The 21495-nt window shown below is 44.9% G+C and overlaps 1 protein-coding gene across 1 annotated transcript; it reads right to left on the bottom strand.

The window, feature by feature from the left end:
* Nucleotides 1-11498: 11498 nt before the first annotated feature.
* Nucleotides 11499-21366, bottom strand: T265_01597 (hypothetical protein; the record flags this gene model as incomplete). The annotated part of the gene is made up of 6 exons (XM_009165656.1): nucleotides 11499-11924; nucleotides 12866-13307; nucleotides 15663-15922; nucleotides 17399-18011; nucleotides 20672-20952; nucleotides 21211-21366. 6 exons carry the CDS (start codon nucleotides 21364-21366, stop codon nucleotides 11577-11579), a joined length of 2100 nt encoding a protein of 699 aa, XP_009163920.1.
* Nucleotides 21367-21495: the final 129 nt, after the last annotated feature.

The following is a 21495-nucleotide window of genomic DNA, read 5'->3' as shown; positions in this document are numbered from 1 at the left end:
ATTGGTTGTGTTTCTCCATCTGAAAGCTGTCTTTGACTCTGTGGACCGTCAGGCACTATGACAATGTCTGTGCAGCAAAGGTGTCCCCCATAAATTCTTGACCCTACTTCAGGCACTGTACACCAACTCCCGCGAACGTGTGAGGGTTTACGGGAAGCTCTCCTCTGAGTTCACCACATAAACTGGTGTCTGGGCTGTTCTCTTTCCCCTTCCCTCTTCAACTTCGTCATTGATACGATCATGGAAGACTCACTATCAGCCTTTAATGCCTGTGTGGCCGAACTGCTCTCGGGATATCCGCTCACAGATATCGAGTATGCAGACGACAGCTCTCCTTCGATCTGACCCTCGGTGACGAAAATAACATTAAATGATCTGAATAACTCTGCCTCAGTTTGACACACGCTTCACACCGGCAAGGTGTAAATTGCTACTGGATGGGCTCGGACACTGGGCTCATACTGGTGGATGAGCCGATTGAGGTAGCAGACCAATTTACCTGCCTCAGTGGTCTCACAAAACATGATATTTCCATCCGGATCGGGAAGGCCAGAGTGGCTTTTGTGAACCTGTGGCGTAGGCGTGACGTCAGCTTAACCGTTAAGGGTCGAATTTACAATTCTACGGTGCGCTCCAACTCACTATACGAATTAGAAACCTGGCCGCTGTGCGCCGAGAACGTCAATGCATAGCTCCGTTCCCAATTCCTCTACTTGACAGTTCACTGACAGACCTGTATTTACTCACAAATTCATCAGCTCCCGCCTCTAATTCGTAGCTACCTGCCCCACCTCTTCAAATAATCGGTGGTCGAAACTGTGGCAGCTACATCTACTGTACGACAAGTATGCGGTTCTTGCAGCTGATAATGGTGATGATGGCTCGTGTGGGGAGGTGTCAACGAATTCATAATGGGGCAGTTAGAAAACGGGTGTCCGATTGTTCAACGGGGACTTCAATCGAAGAATGTTTCCAGCATCAGAAGCCTACAATGGTCATATTGGGCCAGAAGAAGCGTGATAATTTCATTTACAAGTTTACCGAAGAAGTTGTACCTCCAGGTAACCGCATCTGTTCTTTTCTTGGTGGGATCCGCTTTATCCTGTTGTAGGAGTGACCATAACTCAGATTCTAGAATACAAGTTCATGAATAAACTCAATTCCGCACTAATATATCCCTTATGGAGTCCATTCTACTCACCATTCCGTCCCAAAGTGAAATAGCTATGACCTTAGAAGGACCACAGATATGTAAATAACCACTGAAGGGTGACACATGCGCTTAGGTAAAAGTCAAGCCGGGATTTGAGTGTGAACGTTTTTATCAGTCTAGTTGCGAAGTTTCCCGTGCGTTGGCTTTAACCGCGGAAGCGGTTGCCATTTTTGATCAGTTATACATATGTTTAATAACCACCAGCAAGTATTGATCTGCAGGAGCATTTCCCGATACTACCATTGTGACTGTGACCTGTCTAATTGAATGGGGACACTCGTAAGTGAATAAAATCTTTAGACCTTCATACTCTTTCGGTGCATAGCTGCCGAGTAACTCGAAGTGAGTGTTGGGTCTAAGGTAATGCCTAGTGGCCCGAGCTCATTTAGAATTGATCCAAATGCCAGTTTTGAGTTCGAACGACAACCTCCCGGTCAGTATTGTAACACGTTAACCGCCGAGGTATCTTGAGCTCACGGGCACTTGTAGTGCTCCCATTTGTGTACGCTGTCAATCATTTTATTACCGTAACTTAACTCGATTTTTCTGTTAGGGCTTTCCAACTTTTAGGAGGCGAAAAACACCGTTATTTCGATACCTTTGATTGCCTCAAAATGCCCCGACGTGTAAGCCTTATCACCGAACGCCGATGTGTCGGTTGGCGTCCCCTAAAAGGGGGCAGAGGTTAGAGCGCGAATTTACTGACCAGAAGGTCTATGGTTTGAACGCGATCTCCGCCTCTCTACTTCCCCTGTCTATGTTTGGGCAGCCTGACAGTATCCCAGCCCTCGTGCTTTTTTTGGGTGACATGGCAGTTGGACACTGAAACGGTGCCAAACCTGAACACATTTTCCCAACAAGAATACTGCTTTTAGGGACATGGTCAGTGTTTCTACGATTACCGCGTATTAGCTACTACTTTTTACCGAGCATCTCTTCTAAAAATAAGCAGCGATGATTCTGACCACAAAATTATTTGGTTGTTTGAACTTCGAGAGTAACGAACCTGGGTTACCAGCGAAATCAATGGATTTGAGTGAGTCTTGTTTGTATTGAAGTTAAACCGAGAAGTATCTTGGGAGGGGTTTAGAATAACCTATCAAACAAGGAAAATGAAAGGTTACTCAAAACCCCAGTGTCGTCGCATGTCAAACGGTGTAAAACGCTATCGTTTTCGACGGCATGGTAAGCACGGCGTGAAACGCTGATTAGACTGAGAGAAATGAGAATGCAAGAATGTGTTTTAGCTGAATCAAGTCATTTAGGCTTGGGCTAGTGAAACAATTTTCTAGGATTTTTTAAAGAAAGTCGATGGCTTTACATTATGCTTAGGATTACATGGGGAATGTTGATGTGGGCCAGTGGGTGCCACTTTGAACGTGTGAAATACTCAGAAACGTAGCATACTATCGGACAGTCAAAAATGAAAGATAGGAGGCTTCTTGGTCACGATAACCAGGGTAAATGCAACCGCACTTCGGGTCATTGTTTGATACCCGGGCCTTGATCTGGCTATGACTGGACCTCAGGGGCGTTGATAAATAGCGCCCGCAACGTCATGGTAACTCTGGAAGGTGAATTGAGTTCAGTGATGTAGCGGAAGTTAATTAATTGCTTGACTGTCAAGAAAGCTGGGTTGCGATTGATTAGAATATTATTATTATAGTCTTTCTGCTTTTTACGCGTTTGAAGCCTGTTTTCAGTCCCCCTACTGTAAGCCCTATCGCTACCTCGAATAAGTGTATAAAACCCTCTGATGTTGACAGTCGATCTCGAGGCTTGTTTACTGGTAGCAACGATATGTTTCTCGTTCGCAATAGCAGTCCCCATTCTGTAGTAAAACGGGTCTATTTGTGTGCGGGTTTTTCTCATAAATATGACTTACGTCGATTGTGGGCTTTGCCTAGGCTGCAGGATGGACCTTACCGTGGTGTAAAACGAATTTCTCGGGGTAGTTGCTTGCTTCATTGGCGCAACACTTCTCATAAGGTGGTTGAAAACCACTCGACAGAAGACGGACGGCTTGTTAGACCATACTAGGTGGACAGTCTCTCGGTTTCCATAAACCTTATTCCCTACTTAGCCTCTTTTTGATGATGTACAGGTTGTGTCCAAACGCTTCCGGTGTATGAGGTAGCATGTGCACCGGTGTTTGTTTGCGTTCCGTCAGATAAGCTGAAGTTCCAACATTGTCTAGTCGGGTTTGTGATAGAATGTCAGCTTTGCGTTCAAAGTTGGGGCATTATTGCCTTTTTAGATACTGAAGTCAGTATGCAGCCGATGAGGCAATTAACCGGTTGGTCTGTCGTAAGCGTTTCTGGATCGGATATTACGAAAACCTTTCAATCTGCTGTCTGGTATAATGCAGACGACCACAAATCTGTATCTCTTTTCATAGAAGCAGGAAAATGGGTACAGCGGGTACCCTTGAGCACGTACATCCGAGCTAAAGCACACGGCCGAAAAAGTTCATTCTTTCTCACCCTATGTCTAGGAGAAAGCTCACAACCATGTTCCGACGTTTTGCTTTACGCTTAACCTGGCAGATGTAGGGGAGCGAATCATGTTTCGGATGTGCTATTTCTGTGTCTATCGACCCACATCACCGGCCCTAATTCAGACCACCTCTCATTGTCAAATTGAGGACAGTTGCTGTTCCTGGTAGGGCTACAGTCAGCTGGAGTAAGTACTGACCGTCACCCACTAGACAGACGGTGACAATATGTCGCACTTAGCCGCGCGACTGTATAACAAACAGAAAACATTCGACAAATTTGAGTCGTTGTAAAAAAACCTGCGGACTATCTGAAATTGCCGTCCATGTGCATCCATGGTGCTACTGTCTGAAACGCACAGGGTCAGCTCACTGAGGCAATTCCTTGGCAACATTTTGGCGCCTCGTTCATTACGGGGGGCGGTGCTATACCCAACGTTCGTACTTCCGTCGGTCCGCTCTGGGGCGCGCAACACCACATATATATCGGTGCTACGCTTCCAAACCTTAACAGAGCATTGAAGATGTAAATGGCATCGCAATCACAGAACAGATGCTACGAGAGTGCAAGTATGTGAACGTTGTAAAGCAATGGTCAATTTTCAAATAACGATCTAACCAAAGTCCATAACATCTGAAGGTATTTCTAAACAAGCAGTTCAATCCTTAGACGCTAGCACATAGCAGTTAAGCTACTCCCATATTCAGTTTTCGTCGCAAACAGGCCTTATGTCACAACTGCAGAGAAATTGTGCACATCATCCGTATCTGCAGAGCGAAATCACCCGTCAATTAGACTGGCCTGCCTCACAAGTGAGGGTTTTGGTTTTCATGTACTTTGGAAGCATCTCCTCGGATCCGACTCAGATTGTTTACAATTGGCATAGAGGCTAGACTAACCAGCGTGTATGGAAATAAGCACTAGTGCAGCCGTCACCCTGCTTGATGACCGTGTTCCCGATCTTTGAAATGGACTCAAGAACATCATGCGAAAGCTATTGTGGCATCAGCCTGGTAGCCATGGCATCCAAGCGCGCTTTCGCACGGAGGGAGGGTTGAATGGACCAAATATTTACTTTGGTACTGGTCTTCGAATACCGTCACTCAAACGTCGTTATTCTTGATCTGAAAACTGATTTTGACTCAGTCGTCAAAAACAGTAGAATTGCCTAGCAACCAAAGTTGTTCCTCTTACGAATCCGCGTTATTTCTGCTGTGCGTGGTTGGTGACACTGCACAATGTGGTTACCAATCGATGTCATTGGCTTTGTGGTCGTCAGCTTCTACCCAGATTCTAGGATGAGGTCAACTCTCAACTTTGGAAGGCCAAGGCAACTTTGCTCGACCTCCAACACTCACGGTACCACCGTGATGTCAGTATATCTGTCAGGACCCAATGTACGTCGCGACACTACGATGTACACTACTTCGTGGATCAGAACTATATCATCTGATCCTAGGGAATATAAGAAAACTCTGAGGGGGGGGGTTGACGGTAAGTCTCTCCGAAACATTGGGTGGGTCTGGTGGACACAAGCAGTTGGCAACGCTGAGCTCTGTCCGATTATATCACAAAGAAGGGACTATCCTACGGCAGTGAAGCATCGGTGTTGAACACTGATGTCATGCTGTCGATGATGATGATCCTGCTGGGGATGAACTACTCACGCTTCATAGTTCACGCTGATTAGGACGTGTACTTCAGAGGGCCGTCAACCTTGTGCAGCTTCTTTTGTCCAGTCCTATCTTGAATGGAAATGGCCGAGAGGCGAACAGTCTTTGGCTTGGAAGCGAAGTATGAACACGCTGACTAGTAAACTCAGTCAGGTTAACAACTACCGCCTCCATGGATAGGACAATGGGACTCAATTCATCAGTGATTATTTACACTAGCAGATATAGCCTAAGCATTCGGTCAGTGGCGCTCTTGCATCACAGCTGTCGCCTTCGGTGCCTGATTACCCAGTTACGGGAACTACCTGGCCATACCATTGTCTCCATTACTTCTCTTCGGCTCTCTCATTTTCTGATGACCGAAACCATAGCAGCTGGAACGTATCTTTGATGTATGGTTTATGGCTGACAAACCAAAATGTCATAAACTTAGTTTGCTATTGTTCTGTTTGATTCCCAGTTCACCGTTCACTGTCGTAGATTCAATTGGTTGATTAAATTACTTCAAAATGGCTTAAGCATTTGGGAAAAGTTGCTTAAACGTATTATCCGCATGGAAGTTGGGTACAACAAATGAGAGGAGGAGGTTGTTGATAAAACCCAAAGGTGAATTAGAGGAAAAAAACTTTTTGAGTGGTCTCTGAATTCATCAGAGAGAATTCCGTTAAAGGAATATGGAGTGAACTGTTTAAGAGTGCGCCGCCAATTCACTTTATCGACTTTGAGTGCAAGCGACACGTGTAAAGATTGATGATACCAGCAGTCTGAGCTTGACCAGAAGCTTTCAAGATATTTTATGATACACACGCGGTTTCCTTGCTTGTATTCACGTTGGGATACTATTCTGATGGATTGTCAGTACAGCAGTTACGTCTGAATCAATATTACTGGTCACTTTGGAGAGTGGTCATCGAAATTTCACACTGCTTGCACCGCAAACAATAAGAAAGTTGAGATAAAATAAAGGCGACACGAATAGGTCAGTGAGTAGCTGGATAAGATCCGAAAACACACTTTGGGATGTAGTGTGTGGCTGGGAATCTACCCATATTTTTCAGCCGTGGAAGAATTAGAGTTCTCTAACCTGATTTGGAAGGGACTGTGGCTACGAAACCTCGGAAAAGAAGGGTATTGTATGTGATTCTGAAATACTCGAATTCCAGCATGCTGATTACCGAAGGTAGAAGCAAGATTGAGCCGGGCGGCGGCTGCATTTATGAACAGGCAACAAACCTTGGCATAACGTCCATCAGGTAAACAAAAAGCTTAGCTACCAAAAATGTCAATCGAGCAATTTTACCTACTGAAGTTTGCTGTCGTACAGATGATGGACGTCAGTAAGTGTGAATCTATACAATCTGATCACATGAGAACGAATATACTTAGCCGACTGCCAAGGGGGATTCTTAAACATTCTTGATGATGAATGGTAGAAAAAGGGAATGAGAGGGAGTTCTGAAGTGGGTATTTACGAAGGAAAAGGAGGAATCGGGTTGGTATCAGCTGTGTCTACGTGGAGCTCAATTTCTACATGTGATGTGACTGTAACAGCACTGTGCCGGCGACCGATATCAACCTGGAAACACCATAATGAGTGACTTCAACCCTGAGCCTCAGATAATTTGTTGACCTGATCACTAGTGAACATATTTTGCTGTGTTGATTACGAGGGTCACAGAAGCGTCGGTCATCAGTGTATTCGAAACCCCATCAGCGCCCATACAGCATGAGTTTTTTGCTTAAACGAACGAAAATAGGTCTGCATGGTACGTTTGTAGGAGGAACGTCCACCGAGTTTGGAATAAATTCAATAGGTTGAAACGCACCGTCAGGTAATACCTTAATCAAACTACCGCCAAATAGACAAAACGCATTTGAGATGTGGCGGTACCATATATCAGGCTCGAAAAATCGAGGCGGTTGGTGGCAGACAGATACCGAGTAGCTGAGGAGCATGTGTACGAAAAAACACGAGTGACGAAGCATAGTTCGGAAGATCTCAGGGGGACAGATGTGATGGTTTCACACACTCAGTGACGCATATTAAGAAACAAGTTCAAGTTTGGTGGTGTCGCGTTCCAGAATGCTATCGAGGCAGTACACAATTCGGGATAGACAGTCATCGGTGCAAAACTCTCCGGTTTCACAACCTGAGGGACTGATTCATTCAAAACTTAGGAGGCTGAAGTTTTCAGGGATCTCTACTTCAGATGACCGGTCAGCTTGGAGGATAGGATCACGTTTATCACTAAGAAAAGTTGGAAAAAATTCGATGCGTCAATTGTGCGGTACCCCCATATACATATATATATATATATATATATATATATATATATATATACGAGTTATCATGGGCCTAAGAAGAGTATTAGGCTGTCGAATAGCTTGCGTCAACTTTAGAAAACAAATTGGGATAACATTGTTACCAACTAAGAAGGAGGAAAGAGCAATGATGATAACGTAAATTTGCTCATTTCGAGAGACTTCGATTGCTAAGACCGTTTTCATATTTTGCGCTTGGTGCTAGTTTCGAGAACCACAGGGTTTTCTGAATGGGATTACTGTGAAATTTTCAACATGTGATCCGCTCCGCTCCTTCAATCTAATTCGTGACCGAGTTTAAAGAACTGAGCTGGACAAAATATGTGGAGCCTGGACGAACACTGTCATTTCCGATTGTGTATCGCACGTCAGGAATAGAAATTTTAAATTATTTTAGCCTATGAAACCAAGTAACGTGCGAATAAAATTAGAAGCGTGATTCGGTGATGATGGACACAATGTTGGTCATCGTCTGGTATCCGGTCAAACTAATTGAATGCAGTGACGCAGAAGATAAAGGTCGTACAAATAAAAAAAATCGCAACACAGCCCCTTCAACTGAAAATTCAACCTAATAAATGTGCAAAGTTCCTCAAAGTAAATGAACAGGGTAACCAATGACAGGCTGAAGGAATGTCATTTGGTAGCAAACCTCTCTGCTGTCCTGAAGGACTGCCAAAATCCGGTCGAATTTACTGAGCCAATGACTGCGAGTGAAAGCAATCCTCTATACGCTAGACAAGTTAACGTTGACGTCTAGGCTGATGAAACCAAAACTCATCATGGGCAGTTCAACTATAAAGGCGACCATGCCTAGAGCACTATATTTTACAAACCACGGGGACATGAACAATCCCGTACAGGAGATCAGACAAGTAAAGAAACGACTTTATGGGATTCGGTATCACAACCACACGACGGCGGTTGAGTGAACAGTCAGACGATGTTACCCGCGGTGTATAAGAATTCCCCTTAGGTGTGGTGGGCCTCGTTGGAGCAACGGAAATAAAAGCTCGAGTTTGTTTTGTCTTATTTCGTGTGGTGTGAAGCTGTAAGAGTAATCAGAAAATGGATTATTGCGATACTTTCCACAAGTGTCTTCGGAAAATCCAATGGACCATTGGATTTTGCACTCTGGGAAAATCGGATCGCGATAGTTACTGTGTTTAGGGGACTTTTGGTCGAGTGCGGAACGGAATACATGCACATTGAGGAGATTAGCTTGGGCACTGAACGCCACTGGCTGTCAGGTGCCCAGGAACACTGATATGTCCGGTTTATGAATTCTAATCCAATAACTAAAAATGACAGTCGTTGAGCTGCAACACCCTTTCAGTACATAGCTGTCAAGCGACCAAAATGAAACCTGAGGGCTGAGATACTGTCAGGCTACTTGAGCCTACGGTTGGCTGAGATGCCGAAGTTGGCTTTGAATCACGGGCCTTCCGATCAGTAAATTGACACCTTAACCATGGACTACCTTGGGTCCGAATTTGATTCCAAGGATATAGCAGCTGCTGCTGACATTAGTTTGGCTGCTAGCGTTCGTGCTTCTTTAAACGCTTCTGTCCACCATGCGGTTAGCTTAAAAGGGACTGGACCCCCTGGAGAGCGGGTCTGCTGGTATTGGAAACACAAACCAGTTAGTGTGATCTGTAATCAGTTCGTCTGTCTCTTTCGTTTACTACCTGGGAACCGTTCGACGTGCCTCAGTATTACTGATCTGATGTTCCCGCGGGACGACCGATACTTCGTAAATAGTGTGGGTCGAACAGGTTTTTCAACGTTTTTTCCTACTGACCGATCGCCAACCCGTATGAGGTGTTAAGCACAGTACTGTAAACTTCAGGTGTTGGGCTGACACCACAGATACCGTAGGTTGGTAAAGCTGTCCTTAACTTCCTCATTCAAAGGGTGAATTCATCTTATCCGGACCATCTGGACTGATTCAACTACCCGGGCAAACGAATCTTTCAATCGACTCATCTACAAGAACAGTGGACCAGTTTTATGATTACAGATTTTGGTTTGATGGTGTATGAAGTGAAGTTATATTAAAAAAACAATATCGATTGCCCCTCTGTGGAGTTTGATTCAGTTCAAACGAGCACGAGTGCATTGAATCTGAGTTGGACAAACAGACAGTGAACGGGTGATTGTTTACTAGAATCCAGTCCAGTAAAGTGCGTTCAGTCGTGAAAATGTTTGCAACTCCACTGTCGAATGTAACTCGAGGCAAGCCTTCAGAAAATTCCGAAACCCGAAAGCTGAAGTGCGAAAAATCAGGCGCCGCAGTCGTATTACCGAACTTAAGCCCTGTATGCGTGTTCAGGAGACATAAACAGATACATCAGAGCTTGGAAATGCGACATCTGCTGGCCTGGCGGACAGAGAAAAGATGATGATACAGTATCGTTCTTATTTTATTTTCGTGGGTGGTGCGTTAAGCGGATCATATTAGTCAGATATCCGATAGAAACCATCAACGCCCGATTGCGGCATTAGAGGGATGTTGGTAGGGATCTTTGAGCAAACAGTAGCGAGGCGGATGATACCAATCGCTTTCCCAGGTTGAAGTAAGTTTGTTTGGATCGTTGACCCGAAAGTTCGACCCAGTAGAACGTGCAAAAACGAAGGGTTTTGTCCATAAGCCCCACACCCGCCTTCGAATTGAAAATTCAAAACGTGAGCCAGTGGTTTGCTGGGTTTCCTTAGGAAGCTCCGGCCTGGACCAATCAATCAATACTGTGACTCAGTTGGCCGTAGAGGGTTGGCCCGGCAAGAGGGCACAGGTAGCAAGCGATGAGTGTTCCAATCCCGATGTGGTCGCAACAGTCAACTGCTGGGTAGTCGGAGTGTGCGAATAATCAGTCAAGGTGGGAGGTCCTGGCGCTAAGTGTGACGAGAGTACCGGTCAGTAACGCTCCCATACTAGTCAGCTTACTCCTTCCTTTCGGGGAGACAAAGAATGCTTTCTTTGTGGAGGGAAATTCACGAGTTTCCAGTGGAGATTTCGACCTGTGAGTGAGGTCAATCTATGCTGTCTTGTGAATTATTCAAACGACCAACCAGCCACTCGGGGCCGGAATGTTGTGCTCAAACTACTAATCCGGATGTCGAAGGTTGGAAACTCCTTAAAGTTCTGTGAGATATGCACTGCTGGTGGATCCGAAGACGGATGCAAGAGCTGTATTGCTTCTCGGGTTTTCACTATAGACCGTGTTAACTTATGGACGAAATCTCCATTAGAAGAATGCTTTCTTTAAGTGCATTTCTGCAGTCTCCGAAATTTAGGCAAAACTGTATGCCACACAATGTTTTTTTAGACTTTACTATTTTGATATTGTAATATTCTTCCATCAGAAGCCGAATTCGGGTTCAAAAGGATCGAAACCGCATAAATTAAAGGTTTACACTAATACTATACAACAACGGTGTAAGTGGTTTATGGCATGACAAAAACTTGCGATGTGATGAACTACCATGCGGCCCGAGTGGACTATGCTGGGCCATTCCTCCTTAAGTGTTGGTGTGCGTCCGACCTCTCGGCGAAAGAACAAAGGTCTGACCGGAAAATGGAAATTTGCCATCGTGATTTACCCGTAATGCCCGTTTACAGATGTTCGACTTAATACGGCAACCCAAACTACGAGTCGAGCAACAGTGGAGTCATCTTTGACTTCGGCTGCCTAGCACACCGCGTAGTCAAACTTATTCAAAATGACGGTCTAATATGCATGAGTATCGTTACGGGTTACGAATCTATCATTGTCCAATGGCAAGAGAAGGCCGATTCCGGATAACAATAAAATGAGCGCTCATCGTACAAGTAGACTCTGGAAATATATACATTGAACAAAGTAAGTGTTCAAATCACCCGTTCACAGAGACAACTCGCTTTGCTTTAATGCGACCAGAGGCTTTGTTTGCATTCACTGAAGATTTGCATGCCGCGTGTGATTTCCTTTTTGGCGCTGGAGGGGCATTCCGAGTTTCTGATAGAAAAGAAGGCGTTGGGTTGCCGCTATTTACGTTCACTTGACTTTCGGGAACCAGATAATCATCTGAATCTATATCCATTCGTTCCAACTTAGGACATCCATCCATCGTGGTGACAGTATTAGGACCATCAGCGTGACCACCGGCTGCGCAAGAAAGCTTGCGCACAAGCCAGGCCTTTCGTTTGACCTTACGGTACTTTTTTCGTCGTTCGCGCTGTATCTAGATGGGCAAATAGAAATATACTGTTCATCAACATACTTTTATGATGAATTCGGGAAAAGGACCTACAGTATGTTGTTGGGCGATTCTGGCTCGTAAGAAATGATGCGAAAATCACTTCACAGTCTCCTTCGCCGTACCAGTGAAAAGTTTCCCAAATTGGTGGAAGCATCAAAACGAAGCCACCACTACGGAAACGTAAAGCTTACTAAAACAGTACTTATACATGCCTGATTTATTTTTACATACTACGGAATACTTTCCTGTGGCTTGTGGAGGTAGTCTATTCTAGGAACATCGCACAAATGCAGAAATAACAAACCCTCTTCGGAAAAACGCCGCCTGACAAAGAGATCCCATCATTACCCAAGTTGTAATTGGCAGACAGTTTAACTTAAGCCCAAAGATTACTTCGTGAAGAACGCTGCAAACTGGTTTGAGTTTCTCAACCAAGCGTCTGGGGGCACAGGGTCTTCTTGCACTGGCGAAATCCTGGACCAGATAACCCGGTGAAATATCAAACAGATTCAGTCTCCATTCATCGCTCGTAAAGCGGTTGACCTGATTACTCACACAAAGGGCGAAAGCTAATGCGACAGCATGCCCGGAGGTTCGTCGAACACCCTATATTTATTAATAATCTAGTACCGCACTCTCTTGAGAGACTGCTACACTAATATATCTCGAGAGCTACTGATGTTTTTAGGCCGTACTTTTGAAAACGGTAAATTCCGGCGATCGATTTGAATTACGCGCAACCACAATCTGAAACATACCTAGATGCACTATCACCCTTTTCGCTGCAAAGTCGATACATTATTAACCGTGGATGAGAACGGTAGTGAGGTGTTCCTGAGTAGGAAAAGGCAAAAACGGAGACGACACAACAACCTGTGAGAAGATGCACGGTTCGATTTTAGCTGAGACAGGGAAAAACATACTTTAATTTGTTCTTCTGTACGCTCCGGGTGTACTCCGTTAGTTTCAGCCCACACACGCAGTTGTCGACGCACATCATGACCGAGTTCCGTTCCGTAAAGACCACTGGTCAGACGAGGATCTTCAAACTCGGCCGAAGGACACGCACTGCTGCCATCATTGGCTATGTGCAGCTCGGCAGGATTATGACACCGGAAACAGTCAGCCCGACAAGCTAACGAACATTTGGATGCCAGTAACCGAGCCGCACGCCGCCGCACCGTAGTCGGTTGCAAACGATTAGCACTCACATATTTCAACTCGCTTGAAGTGAGTGCGTGACTGGGCTTTCCAGGAGAGGTCTGTTCGTTTGAAGGGGTGGTTTCATCAGATACTGCAGTTAATTTGTCCATGGCAGCAGTACTAAGCAATCCAGTAGACACTGCAGCCACTGCACCACTTTTTCTGTAAGCAGAAATGAAACCTTGAAGGCTGAATTATCATGTTTAGGAAGACCGGATTTTTTCACACTATCGCGCAAAATTGTATAAGCCTAAATTAAAAACCGATATATTCTATGATTTATTGCTGTTTTGGAATCACCATCACCACAATGTGATACAGGAGTGAAGTAAATCGTACCCTAATTCATATGTAGTACAAGAGTTGGAGGTCGGGGAACGGAAATCAATCTTAAACGACAGTACTGAGCGAGAAGTGGAATTGCAGCGTCTCCAATTATCGAGAAGACTAGGAGGACCATACAAACGGAACCAATGTTAAATTGCGACAAAAACAAATCCACTTTATTAAACCACCCTGTCTCGCTTTTGACATTCTTCAATCGAATGTGCTTCACAAAGGCTACCCAATGGAGTGATGATCGAGACACTGAAGCATTTCGCTTCGCATAACATCATTCACAAGGTCGATGAAAACTCTGACCGCATAGAATCGGCTAGTTACGGATACTCTAATGGGCAAGAAAGCCTGATTGTGCGAACGGAGGGCTATATCAACATTCAAACAACTTGCTGTAGCGGTTGCAGAGTCACCCGAATTCTGTTACCAATAAATTTTAGAAAGTAAATGTACCATAAGCACAATTACTGGAGCTTGTATTCGCATTCCAGAAACGCAGAAAATGTCCACTGATAAGGTACCTAGAGTGTGGACAAAGGCATCTTGCTTGCCAATTCGCTTAAGAGCTAACATATCACAGAATACAATAAAAACGAGATAACCAAGTTTGAAAAGCGGACATGATACATTAGATGTTGATGGTAACGTGTAATTCATCGCATTCATGGGTACCTAACCGAAGTGACTGCAACTGAGGCTGCGGAAGAGTGAGTATTAAAAGAAGAAGGGTGTCAAGAGTCAGCAAGATGGGTCACCAGACAAGAAGTCCGTTGAACTAATTGCACAGATAGATTACTCGACCCTGAAGTAGGCCATCAGCATGGTCTCCCGTGATGTGTGAAGATTGTGTCAATTGAATCACTCGTGTGCTGGGTTGGTATCATTCATCCCCCAACTGTGCATTTGAACTTCCCAGTAATAGAAAAGGGTTACTGAGACCGAGGCAGTCAGTCTCCCATACATCATTTCGACAGCAATCGAGGATGTGAAGAGCCACTACTACGACGACCGGTGATACTCACCAACCACCTGACTCGAAAACCTCTAAGCTGTCAACCTCCGGTTCCGACGGATTAGTATTCTACACATGCTGTAGCATATAGGTAAATCATTTGTTGGATTGCAGGCGGCAAACCTAGAAGGGAGATTAAGGTTCTTGTACGATTAAAAAATAGAGAAATGTGCTGACGTTTACAAAACTCCCGACTTCGGTCGCTGAAGTAATTAGTCGTATATTGCAAACAGAATCCCACGCAACCCTATATTCTGCGATGGTTTTGGTCCAGTGCGTTGTAATCCATGGCGATGAAATATCATTAGTTTCTGAAACACCAACTATGCATCAGCTCGACTATCGTTCTGAGGCTGTACAGTCGGGTGGCTAGAATCGCGGATTTCAATTTCGACGATCGACGTTGGAGGTCCTGTATGGAAATTACCACATTGGCTGTCGGCCATCATCATTAGCAGTACGATCTCCGAGCTCAGCAGAACAAGCACCCAGCGTGCTACACGCCCCAACGAGGTAAAACAGTGTATGAGCAGGAAAATGCAGTGACATTCTGGAAATCCATAGACCTTCCGGATGCTGAATTAGTGTCGGCCAGCGATGGGGAGCACATGCTGATGCACAACCGACCATTGGATCCATTTTATCAACCGATCAGAGCCCAGCCTCCTGTCGGACTAACTTTGCCGGTCCGTTTGCTAGACCAACGTGGTGCGAATACAGCCCGTTGGACGTCGCAGCGTTGAGCGAATGAAACGCAGGATTCCGCCGAGCACTATCGTTCTCATTCCTCCCAACTGACTAACTCCTTTTCTACAACGACTGCATTCACTTGGGTTTTGCGTGAGAAGAAGCACAAACATCAAATACGCCTATCCAATAGGCAACAAAAAGCGTGAGCTGTCTATGGATTCTTACACACTACTCACAACACGCTTGAATTTGCGGCATAAGTGGTGTACTGAAGTATACAACCGTAACACGGTTCCGGGAAGGTGCAAGAAAAAAGGCGCGTGAAATTGATACACGTCAAGGTCCTCAGTGACAAAAGTAGTCACGGAATAAGCAAAAGGGGGCAGAATAATTTGAGAACACTGCGCAAGACTCTACAGCAAAAAACGGAGGAAGATAGATGGCACTAGATTTGACGGCGGATTAATACCCCTTACCTAAAAAGAGCTTTAGATGCGCCCAAGGAAAGAACACGTGACGTGGGCATGTTGGCCAGACGGGTCACGGACCCAGCATTGGCAATTAGACGGGCGGCAACCAGAGGCGCTGATAAACTGTTTGCAAGCTTGGTAGTCGAAGTGGAACTATTTGGTCCGGTCGACGCTGTCTGAGGTAGTGTGGATCCCAACAGTGCAAATAAATTCGGCACCAAAGATTTAACACGACGTGCCAATAGATCGGCGTACTGTTGACGCATCTGGAATTGTGGAAGGAAATCGTTGAAGATATCTGCTCACAGCGGCAGAAAAAAAGGTTTCTATGATATGAACTCATTTAAATTGCCCTAATCATATCGGCATTTAGGTTACTAGAGTGATCACATCAATTTGCAGCCGATCGGGTCGAACTACCAAAGACAACACAGTCTGCACCGACCGAGTTTATGGTATTGTATCCTCCAAAAATGAACCAATGTTGGATAGGCATTTTGTCGAGGCTACCTAGATCTCGGTCATACGTCCAACGTGAAAGTAGCCATGGAAGACTTCAATAGACACGAAAAACTACGGACTACAACATCCAGAGGAAGGAATCCAATAAAACTAGACATAAAGATTGGTCACAGGGTAAAAGACAGTGGGTGGTTTCAGATGCACCAAAAGCAATTGTCTGATCAGTAACAAGCAAGAATCCTACTACTAAATGGAAGCGGAGCGCTATTCTCTGTCTACAAGTGGAACAGAACAACTATCCACATGAAACATTGCAGTTGGAATCCCACTCAAAACTAAGGTGATCACTTCGAGCCCGCTGGATCATGATCTATATTGATCAAGTCCGGTGATATTCAGTGGTGTTGATGTTTGGGCTGTGAGTCTTTTGGTGTATAGCTTCCACGTCACCAGAAACAAGCGCGAGGGCTGAGGTACTGTGGGGTTGCCCAGGCTTAGTCAGCAGCCGAGATACTGGGGTTGGGATCGGATCACGGAACTCTCCCAGTTAGTAAGTTCGCGCCTTAACTACTGAGCTATCTCGAGGTAAAATTTAGTAGGTTACAAAAACGTTAATGTGTGCAAGTCTGAAGTACGTGCGTTCAGATGTAAGAACAGAGATCAAGTGGAGGTTGAAATGCGTTACTCCAGTCCTCAGAGGAAACATCATATTATGCAACGGTTACGGAACTCTCCAGTTAGTAAGTTCGCGCCTTAACTACTGAGCTATCTCGAGGTAAAATTTAGTAGGTTACAAAAACGTTAATGTGTGCAAGTCTGAAGTACGTGCGTTCAGATGTAAGAACAGAGATCAAGTGGAGGTTGAAATGCGTTACTCCAGTCCTCAGAGGAAACATCATATTATGCAACGGTTTCCTTAGTTCAAGGAAGACGAAATACAACCAGTCTAGGTGTAACTGTAACGCCTAGAGGCCACACTGAAATTTGAAGTTGAAGCAACACACGATAACTCAATAGCTCCGGAATTCCCAATAACCACAGGCGTTTCAGACAGCGGAAACCGGCGACCATTACACGGGTTCGTGGTAGCACGGGTGTTCAAACGTGTTTGATACCTATAGCATGCACCTCGGGAAAAATGAAAGCTGTTAAAAATGTGAGTTGTTAATGTCTCAGTGCAGAAAGAACGCAGAACGGTTCCTACAGGTCATCCGATCACGAAGAAAACACGGGGTATTTCCTATGGAACCGGGGAGTACTGTAGATAAATGAAATCTAACCTGTATCATCCTGTCGAGTCTACTTGCAAAAATTTTCAAATTCTCAGCATCTGGTTCTTGTAGGTCACATCCGATTGAATCACGAGCAGCTTCCTTGATCTTCGTAACCAATGTTGGGTCAGAAAGGCAAGATTCTAAATCGTTCGACTCCAGTATCGCTGGTCGGGAAGGACACGAAGCAATCAGGCGGATTAGATCAAAGTCCTCAAGGTAAGGACAATTGTTGAACGAGGGTTGACACAATTCCGGAAAATGAGCAGTGTAGGACGCTCTCAGGCGAGTGACAGATCGTGCCAAGTTTGCATCCAACTCATCGATCAGAGTTAGTGCCCGCACCACAGCTGTGTCGGCGAGGTGCTGTGGAAGATTCAGTTGTGCTCTCGCGCGTGCCAAAGCAACAACCAGACGAGCACGAGACTCTGCAACACGACCAGCGGACACTTCTTCCAGACCTGATGTGGTTGCCTTGCGTGTGCTACCCAAAGCCAGTGAGAGGGCATCTCCTGGTTGTGTCAGCAACGATTTTGCTAATCGCGCAAAGTTCAGACGGATCACGCGGAGTATTTCACGGATTGCATCGTGCCAAACACATTCAAATCCGAAATCCAGTGCGCTGAAAATATAGAAGTTTATGAAAGTTCTGGAGGCACCAGCTCCGATGAAATCCGCTCTAAGTCCTGAGGACTGGTACTAGCACAACCACCCCATTGGAAGTGCAATAAGTAGCCCAGAGTGGGTCGTAAAGGTACGGATGTGATCGCATAAAATACCAAATCCCGTAAAAAGTTGGTCACCGGTGGAACCAAGCAGATGGCACAGATGAAGCACCAAGTGCCACTGTTTGTAAGTGGGTTATTAATATAATAAAAACAGATTCCCATTATACAAGGACACGAGAATTCGTAGTTTTCACATCGAAAAAAGGAACCAGGTTGAAAAGTAACTTCAAACCTGAATGAAACGAGGCCTCTGTGAGGCCGAAAAAGCGACGTACGAATGTACCTAAAGCTGACCGAATTTCCGTATCCAGCGATCCAATATATAATGTTATGTTCTAACGTTAGATACTGATGTTTCTTGGAGAATTCCGGCTTTATTGAACATAAGAGTTCGAGATGATGAGAAACGAAAACAGATGCGCGAAAATCCAGAGAAAAACGTATGGCGGACCTAATCCAACTCCAACTCCAACTTAAATGAAGTGAAAGGATTACACGCCGAGAAGGTTCGGCATCAACCGTTTCCGGAGGCATAGCTTACTGTACAAGCCGTTGCTCCCCAAAAGTAAAGCACAAATCTTCGTGGCTGTAGCAAGTGTACACTAAAAACCTCAGGTCACTCGATAAAAAAGTGACTGCACTCTTATACCATGAAATTTCGAACTGTAATGTGGATCAACGGTGTACCCACCAATAATGTGCATCCACACTGTTGTGCAAAGTAGCTGATTATTCTTGTTAGCGACCTACCTTGGGTAACCGTAGATTAATCTGACCAAATCGTTGGATGGGTACTTGCACGTACAATTGAGAAATGCCTATTATGTCGACAGTAAACATGTTCTTCGGGTAAAATAGGCCATAGTCTGTTTTTTGGAATTAGACTACTCATCAAGGAGGGCCACACTGCACTAATATCCCTTCAGCAAGAGAGCAGCTTTCGCAAAAAGCCTATTATTTAGATTGTTGTGCATGACGACATACGTAAGAGGTTTGTTTGGCCATTATGAGAAATGCACACACTAATGACAACTGCCATCATTTCAGCGAAAAAAGCTCTTGAAGAATTATAAGACCGCCGAAGTAATGGAATCAGAGTCGTAATGAAGGCTGTAGTACTTGTAAATTGCTCTTTTTCATGCTCAGTATCATTTTCTTCTTCCCCACCATTATCAGTCACATCGCTGTACAAAAGTTTCCTTTATTGAAATATAACCGCTACCGCCCGCTTCGTGGGTCCAGCGTGACTTTGAGACTTTTGCTGAGTGACTGTTGTTGTGACCGCCGGTTGGCTATATTTGACTGCTGCTAACACTAAACGTGAACAAACATTTTAGCTACAAACACTGGACTAATATATGCACACTTGTGGATTAATATTTCGATCACCGGAGATTTGGAACACCAGGAAGATAGAACTATTCTTGGTGTGGTGGTTCAACGGAATACGGAATCTCCTACTTTGAACTGTGAATCAAGATTTACTTGGATTTTTCTCCTTGTGACCTTGTATCTGGCTTACATTAGTAATTTGTTTTGTACACTAGAAACTCCATAGGGCCGTTAGCCACTACAAGGCCACCGTTTCGTACTAAATCATGGGAAGTGATATTCAACCCAACTGAAAATGTATCGGGAGTTAAAGAAGTGCAATCCAGTAAACTGTCGTCATTTAACAATTGCTGTGGTACTCCTCTATACATAAACCGTTTTACAATTCCGCAATCACAATCAGAGCGCCTTGGTGATTCACTGCCGTGTGACGTCATTTTATTTCAGCAAAGCCTTGTAATGAGAAAAAGGAGGCCTTTTCAAAGACGTGCTCTATCTTGCTCTCAGACCGCAACAACATTACATATTCACAATCAATGTGAGCTCGTACGCTGGTGGCTTCACCCTGTACACCACTCGCGTTTCCGAAGAACTACTTCATTCAGTCAGCTTTCGTCATGCGTGGTCTTACCACCAATCCCTTCATCTTAGTTGCTATCAGAGGTTAAATCTACCGACCGTAACTAGGAAGCTGTATCCAATACATCGTTCCTTCATCCTCGTGTAACTCGTAGCCTTGTTAGTTCTGACATTTGGAAATGAAGATTTAGGTGCCTTGCTCCTCGGTTTCGCCCTCGGCATCTATAACAAGCATGCTGAAAGCTTATGCGAGTGATAGGTGCCCCACGGAATGAGTATGCGGTTGGGTTTGCGTTACCGGCGAACTGTGCAGAGTCCAACGTCGAACGCTGGCATGCAAGAAGGTCGTAACAGTTATGGTACTGATGCAGGCTGTCAGATAAGAACGTGAAGAACGCAACCGGCCTCCAACTCACCCGGTCATCGATGGAGAAAATACGGCCCAAGCTGTGATATACCTACACTTCACTGGGGAGGGGGAAACAAACATCGGTACCAGCTGCTATGGGCATCGCTAACCACCGCCCGAAAACTACGAGTGCCTATATAAAAGCATCCTACAAAACATGGTGACATATATAATGAACGCGGATGAACAACGGAATTAAAATGGGCTATAAATATTGACTAGCTCACAACGTACAGGATAGCCTTCCCAAGTGATTCCTCACTAACGCCCAAAACACTTGACTTTGGCGGCACATTGGATCGAATAAATTGGCGAAGTAAAAGAGAAACATTCCCATCTGCAACCGCCTGAACGTTCTCTACAGCCTCGTTAACCGATTTGAAGTGAACAAATCCAACAGGTTTGATAAAAGCATTGACGTGAGCTGTGAAATTACGCGTAATTTCATCAAATTCCTTCACACGGAAAAGTGCAAATCCAGTCGCATGTTCGAAGAGAACGAAGTGCTGCTGTGTCTTAATGGCAAGGTTAAAATAGGGAAGATGAGACCTACTCCCATCAATAGCCTGAGAGACAGCTATCCAGCAAAGGACCAAACAGTAACCTCGTAGCTAATTGGTCAGTATACAGGGATTCACGGATTGCTACACAGGATCGAAAAATAGGGAAGACCTACTCCCATCAATAGCCTGAGAGACAGCTATCCAGCAAAGGACCAAACAGTAACCTCGTAGCTAATTGGTCAGTATAGTATGATTCACGGATTGCTACACAGGATCGAGGCTTTTGCCCAAGTTTCCCGGGTCGGTTTCGTTCTTGTCGGTCAGTGGCTGTCGTTCACCTGAAAGGCACAAGTGAAAAAAGGGTGTATCACTGCTCTTTATGTTCTCAACGCGGGGCAGTATGCTTGCTAGCGCGAGGATTTGCATAAATAAATGTCTAATAGTGCTTTAAACTGGGTTCTAGAAACAGCGTGGACAACCTTCGGAGGAAGGTCATTCCACGCAGCTACTACCCGAAATGAGAGCAAAATTTTGTCTAATGAATGTGTGTGCTCT

The sequence above is a fragment of the Opisthorchis viverrini genome (genome assembly GCF_000715545.1).
Source record: "Opisthorchis viverrini unplaced genomic scaffold opera_v5_17, whole genome shotgun sequence".
NCBI lineage: Eukaryota > Metazoa > Platyhelminthes > Trematoda > Opisthorchiida > Opisthorchiidae > Opisthorchis > Opisthorchis viverrini.
The sequence above is the reverse complement of the archived record's forward strand: the minus strand, read 5'-3'. Positions and strand labels throughout refer to the sequence as shown.